Here is a 6,774-nt window from a genome sequence, read left to right as displayed (position 1 = left end):
AGTCTCGACCATTTTGATAACCAACCAGTTTACTCTGGAGGGACCAGCTAATCCTAACCACCTGTGGCACATCAGAGCAGTCCCCAAACACGATCCCCTTGGAGCCACTCACTTCAACCACAGGGCACCCCATGAGCTTTCCACAGGGCGGACCAAATGCTTAAACAGTGAATAACACTTGCACCACTTTTTTTTTCCCCCTAGCATCCCCTATTCTCTTATTCCCAGCATCTCCCCAGACCATCACTTTCTGTTGCGCTTATCTCTGGCCATGCCGGGGTCCTGAGGTGTGAGTGCTCGTTGCCTTCCTGTTACAACTTCTGTCCTTTCAGACACGGCGCGGAGCCCCACGACTGCTGAACCAGCGCAGAGCTGAGCTTTCACAACAGAGTAAGAGAAACATCAGCAGCACCCTCCTGCTGTCACCGTGACCCTCCTTGACCCGGCCATAGCTCACGGATGGTTACTGGTGACGATGGGAATCTATTGCACCCCTGTAGAGTATCTCTGTATCCCTGTAAATAGAGTCTGAGCAAGGCAGGGGATTTCATCTGTCAGGAACCAGCGCAGAGCTGAGCTTTCACAACAGAGTAAGAGAAACATCAGCAGCACCCTCCTGCTGTCACCGTGACCCTCCTTGACCCGGCCATAGCTCACGGATGGTTACTGGTGACGATGGGAATCTATTGCACCCCTGTAGAGTATCTCTGTATCCCTGTAAATAGAGTCTGAGCAAGGCAGGGGATTTCATCTGTCAGCCCAGGACACTCCACTAAAAAGAAAATTTTCTACAGGGTTGAACTGCTTCATAGGGAATCCAGGGAACACTGGAACAGATGTGGAAAAGAGGTGCAAAAAAAACCCCAAAACAACCATGGGATCAAGGGAGAGCAAGAGGCAGGGAAAGGGAGAGTTACTGAGAGACAGGAATAAAAAGCAAGGGATACTCTGAAACCCGGGGATGCAGTAGTGTTGGGTGTCCTTTTTTCCTGTCTCACAGAAGCAGCTGTTAGATGGGCACAGCTGTCAGCAGCTGCTTCTGTAGCAAAACCCATCTCTGCCGCACGCCCGCATGTGTCCAGGCAAGAGCAGCTGCCTGCACCCAGCACAGGCGTGCAGCAGCAGCAGCGTAGCGGGCAAGAGCGGCCTTTTAGAGGGGTAGAAACTACCTTGGCCCAAAAGGGGTTGGGAAAAAAGAAGCAGTAAGTCAGCTTTAACTAACACAGGAATGTTAATTGTAAATGTAAAGGCAGTTCTTTTTCCCCCTCTAGGGTTTTGTTCGTTGACAGCAGGATTTCCCTCATCAAAGGCAATGGGTATGTGTTGCTTTCAGAAAACGTGTACTTTCTATGTAGCAATTTGCTTTTTAATATCTGCGTTTTAAGGGTTCATCTGTAGTGAGGAACTAATTGGTGCTCTTAACATCATCTGGTTTGTGTAGACGCTCTCTTCACTTAGCAGAAGACCAACAGACTCAAGTGGGTAAATGAGCTGCCCAAACCTCTCTAGTTCAAAGAATTCAGCCCCTGTCAGTTCTGATAACCTTATCGCATCATTCCCTTCAAAACCTTTGGCTTATTTCCATGACTCCCTTTGAGGATGGTTTCCAAACCTCTCTCATGATTTCCTGCTGTTAGTCCTGTACCATTGCTTAGGACTGCTTTTGATTAATGTTGAAGATGCTTTTAGTCATCGAAGTAACATGTTTGAGGAGGCGCAGCCTATCACTGTGGCTGGTAGAAAGAAAATAATCTAGCATTCAACACAGTCAGTTTTGCAAGGATTATGGCTTGTCAAGCACTTTAACATGTTTTTAATTTGTATTACTCATATATAACTTTAACTTGTAGATTACAGCACATTACCTGTGAATAAATGGGATGAGAACCATGTCCGGTGCTGGCTAGAATCTATTGGAATCAAGAAAGAGTACGTAGAAAAGCTACATGCGGAAGAAGTGACAGGTTCAGTGCTCATGGAACTGGATGAATCTTTCCTCAAAGGCATAGGTATGAAAGGAGGCCAAATCCACATCTTAACCTGCAAGAGAAAGGAGCTTCTGCAGCTACAAAACCCACAGCAAGCCAAGCATTCCAGCAGCAAAACGCCCGACGTAAATCATGCGCAAACAGAATCGGCGAGACCCAGAAAAGCCCCCGCTCGGAAAACGGCAAGTGAAGGCAGCTGTGGTGCAGTAGATAAAACCAGCAAAGAAAACCCAGCTTCTGCTTCTGGCAAGAGGCAAAGGAGACGCAGTAACTCCCAGCTTGAAAGTAACGATGAAGTTTTAGAGCTCAGCAACTGCCGGCCGTTCAGACACCAGAATGCCGATTTCAAATACGTGAAAGACAGAGTTCTGGCTCCGGAATCAGGAGTCAACGGCTTGATCACTCCTTGCCGCGAATACAAATCTTTTGCCATCGCTGCGGAGCTCAGCAGAAGTCAACTGCAGTCCAAGTTTGCCTGCGAAGTGATACGGTTTGCTTCAGCCTGCATGAACATTCGAACAAACGGCACCATCTATTTTGGTGTCATGGACAGCATTGAGGATAAGGGCTGGAAACACGGCCAGATCGTTGGCATAAAGGTCAAAGAGCGAGAATACTACGTTGATGCATTGGATTACATAGAAAAATGTTTTGTTGAAAATCTGCAAGAAACTGCAAGGAAATGTATTCACCCACCTGTTTTTGTTGAGGTGATTTCAAAAGACTCTCAGGAGCAAAGATTTGTGGTGGAGGTTGACATTGAACCAACATTCAGTTTAGTAAATGGCAAATTTTTTGAAGTGCATTTGCCAAAATATAACGAAGGCAGCCAGAAGGTGACCCTGACGAAAGAGCTCGCCCTCTACCAGAGACTGGGAGCCAAGTCCGAACCTGTGGAGCGCAACAATCTCGCTACTTTTATCAAGGGTTTACCAGACAGGGATGCCCAAAGAGAACAAGCTGAGCTCTCCAGCACAGTGTCTACAGAAGTAGCATCTAAAAATTTAGGAAGAAAGTTATCGATTCTACTAAACGATGGCAAAAGCTACATGGATGACTCCCTACGGTACATCCTTGTCACAAACAGATGTGAAAAGGATGATCTGAACTATATCAACTTCTTAATGCACTTGAACGTTTTCTGTGTCTTTGACTTTGATGAAGATTCCAATGTGTCAGGACTGTACAGCAAGTACAAAAACCACCACGCAACAAGGTCTTATTTTTTACAGGAGTTTTCCAATGAAAGCAAGGTTGGCTTAGAAAGTAAGACTCCCTTTCAGAAACATTCGTCCCTGTTCGATCAGATCAGCTGGATCTTCTGCAACGGGCGCAGTGACTTCCACGGGGATGAAAAGCCTTGTGACGAAAACACATGGATCAGAACGAAAAAGAAGTACCTTAAGAAGGCGATCACTCGTATCTGTGACGAAATCCTGCCAAAGCGGTCGTTCATTGTGCTTTTCCTACTGCTGTCACCGGTGCAGAAACCGCTTGTGGACACGTTTCAGGAATTCTACACAGAGATGAACGGCTCAGAGTACATCGTTTGCATTGCAGAGTCCACGGAAAACTACAGGAAGTGGGCGAATCTGGCTCAGACTTCCTGCAGCATCAAGACGCTGGAACAGTGCAGCATCGTGGGGATGAAACTAAGTCACGTAGACGCCACCATTCAAAATATGTTGCCTTCTACAGCACAACCGAGGCACCTGCCAGTTTCCACCAGAGGACTGTGTACACTTCCCTCGCTGGAAGAAGAGAAACTGTTTTCCCTAGAAATCCTGTGTGTGGACCAGTGCGACGATATCAGATTGGATCTTCTGACCGAAAAAGAAATACAAGAAATAGAACAAAATTTTTACCGAGGGAGAAAAATCACCTGGGAAAATTTCTGGCTTGCTGATAAAAGATGCTGTGGGGAAATCATTGAACGTGAAGCATGCAAGGATGCCAGCAAACTCCTAGATGACATTTTACAAGGAAGTGAACACAATTATTCTGTGGCTAAACTAAAGATATTTCACCATCCTGGAAGTGGGGGAAGCACAATAGCACGGCAAGTTCTATGGAAAAGAAGAAAGGATTTAAGGTGTGCTGTTATCAAAACCTCATATTCCTCTGCAACTGTCTGTGAGCACGCAGTCGCATTTAGAGATTATGAAGAGAAAGAAATCAGTCACTGCCTTCCTGTGCTCCTCCTGATCGAGGATTATGATGAAGACTATATAGACGAACTGAGGAATGAGTTAATGGAAGCTGTGGCAGCCAGGAAGATTAATTCCCCCAGACCTTACTTCATCCTCCTGTGCTGTAAACGATCCAACGACCCCGAGAGGCTTTGCAAGGCGTCTCCACTGGACACAGTTGCTGTCACTCACAAGCTGACAGATACAGAAAAAATTCTGTTCAGAACTAAACTTGAAAAACTGAGGCAGAAAGATGTCAAGCCAGAATTCATACTTACATTTGTCCTGATGTGTGAGGAGTTCAATGAAACATACATCAGCGACTTTGTAGGCCACATCTTGCAAGGCATCGACCATTCCTCTCGCGATACCTACCTGATGCGCTACGTGGCTTTGCTCAATTTCTACGTACCTAACTCACACGTTTCATTGTCACACTGTGAGGCTTTTCTGGGACTGGGGGTATATACAGAAAGGAAATCAAGAGCGTACGATTTCAAAAGTCACTTGAGTGAGCAAGCAAGAATGATTTTTATTGAGCTAAGGGAAAATACCACCTATATTTCATCTGTTCAGATAATACACTATCTGGTTGCAAAAGAAATCCTGCATCAGCTTTCAGGGAATGAACCTCAGAGTCAACTTGCAATGTGTCTTCTTCAGGAAAAGACACTCCTTGGAAACAGATTTGGACGAGATGAATTCATAAAGTTCATCAGAGATCTGTTCATTCGACGTGACAAAAGAAGCAGAGGTGACAACACTGACACTCTTTTCTCCCCGTTCATTGAACATGTCTGTAAAGCTGAAAACTGTGAAAAAGCTATAGCTGTTTTAAAAGCTGCATATGAACACCTTGGAAAAGACGCTTTTTTTGCCCAGCAGCTTGCCAGACTGCACTACACCAATGAAAAATTTGAAGATGCGCTATACTGGGCTGGGGTTGCAAAAGCTGCTTTGCCGCACGATTCCTTTATTTTAGATACCGAAGGTCAAGTATACAGGAAATGGTTTAGTTACACTGTGGATAAAACGACAGAGGAGGACACTCCTGAAAGAATCATTGAAAAGATAGAGATTGCTCTTAAAGCTATGAAATGCTTCAGGGGTGCACAACAGGCTGCAAAAGCAGAACGTGATAACATGAACAACGCTGGCTATTTTGGAGAAGTAGAAGTAGGATGTCGTCTTCTTCGGTTTTTGTCCACAGTCCCTGTATTTCGCAGAAGCGCGGAGGGGGAATATTCTGAGCTTGTGAAATACCTGATCACAGATTATGTTCCTAAAGACATTGAGAAAACATGGGGAAGGCTTCACTTCCGCTTGAAAGGCTTACGTCAGAACCTGTACAACGCTCTGGAATGGATTTCAGAAGATCTAAGTTATTTCCAAACGGATAAAACCCACGAGAAGGAAGAGGATGATGACAGAGATGAAAAGGAAGATCAAATTTATAACCCTAGAAAATGGCTCAAAAGACAGTCTGAGGTATATGCCAAGTTCTTCATCTCAGCATCACTTATGGAGGAGAGCAACGGTGGCCCCGAGAGCCAGCTGATTAGACGCATGAATATTTATAAGAGAGGCGGAGGCAGCGTCACTAATATCCTCTCATTCTTAACAGATAAGAAAGGGAACAGGGCAGCTGAAAAGCTAGAAAATATCCTTAGTTTCTATACAGAAAACCCACTGAAGCTGGAGGACAACGATCTGATCAATTATATTTTCTGCCACATCACACTAACATGCCTAGCACCAGGATCAGCCAGGCTTCTTCCAATGCAAACTCTTCGTGAGCTCAGCGTAAGATTCTTTAAAGGAAAAAGACCATTTCCACCGAGTGCCCATTTTTTGCTCACCTTGCTGTACTGGCCAGATGAGGCATTAGACAAAGAGCCTAACCCAGATAAAGACGATATTCTCAACTCGGCCCTTCAAACACTGTACCGCTTATATGATATCAAGGTGAAAGACGTTCCTCCCAGAAAGAAAAGGATCTACACCCACTTTTTTCTGGGAAAGGGCTATGGCTTAAGGAAGATTGTGCACAAAAATAAGATTGATAAATTAATCAGCGGGTCGTTAGATGAGAGGAGAATGAAGTGGCTCCGTGGAAGTGTATGGAACGTTGCTGGGATTTGTGACATTCTCAAGAGAGTTTCTGGCTGGACCATGGACAGGAAGTTATTTATACGTGGACACATGAAAGAGCTTCGTATCTTGCCGCTCCATCATGATTCAGTGCCCCCTGGAAGTGAAAACGTGACCTTTTATTTAGGCTTTTCATTTAATGGTCTTGTTGCTTTCAATATTGAGGTTGAAAAATAGTCCAAGAGTCAGCAGAATACAAAGTATTTAGTACATTAACAGTACCTACCACTGGGCCCTTAGAAGGTACAGCACTGAAAATGTCCACTGTCACGTTTAAAACAAAGTGGACTGCGCTAGCTGAACATCAGGTAGCAAGATAACCACACTTTACTACTACAATGATCAAATAGCTACAAAAATGTGAAACCTACTAGTAAAATATACCTTGAAACACAGTTCTAGAGTCACCAAAGGCAAGATTTCAGACTTCAGCAATAATTGCAGTA

The 6,774-nt window shown here is 44.7% G+C and overlaps 1 protein-coding gene across 1 annotated transcript in view; it reads left to right on the top strand.

The window, feature by feature from the left end:
* The window catches only part of LOC104537614 (sterile alpha motif domain-containing protein 9-like), a 7,227-nt gene extending 722 nt beyond the window's left edge, over positions 1-6,505 (top strand). The window contains exon 2 of the mRNA XM_010180548.1: positions 1,851-6,505. Within this exon, the coding sequence (XP_010178850.1) occupies positions 1,851-6,505 (4,655 nt within the window). The remainder of the gene's footprint in view (positions 1-1,850) is intronic.
* The last annotated feature ends 269 nt before the right edge of the window (positions 6,506-6,774 follow it).

Source organism: Mesitornis unicolor, unplaced genomic scaffold (assembly GCF_000695765.1).
Source record: "Mesitornis unicolor isolate BGI_N332 unplaced genomic scaffold, ASM69576v1 scaffold22773, whole genome shotgun sequence".
Classification (NCBI taxonomy): Eukaryota; Metazoa; Chordata; class Aves; order Mesitornithiformes; family Mesitornithidae; genus Mesitornis; species Mesitornis unicolor.
Note: the sequence above shows the minus strand (reverse complement) of the source record. Positions and strands in the feature narration are given on the sequence as shown.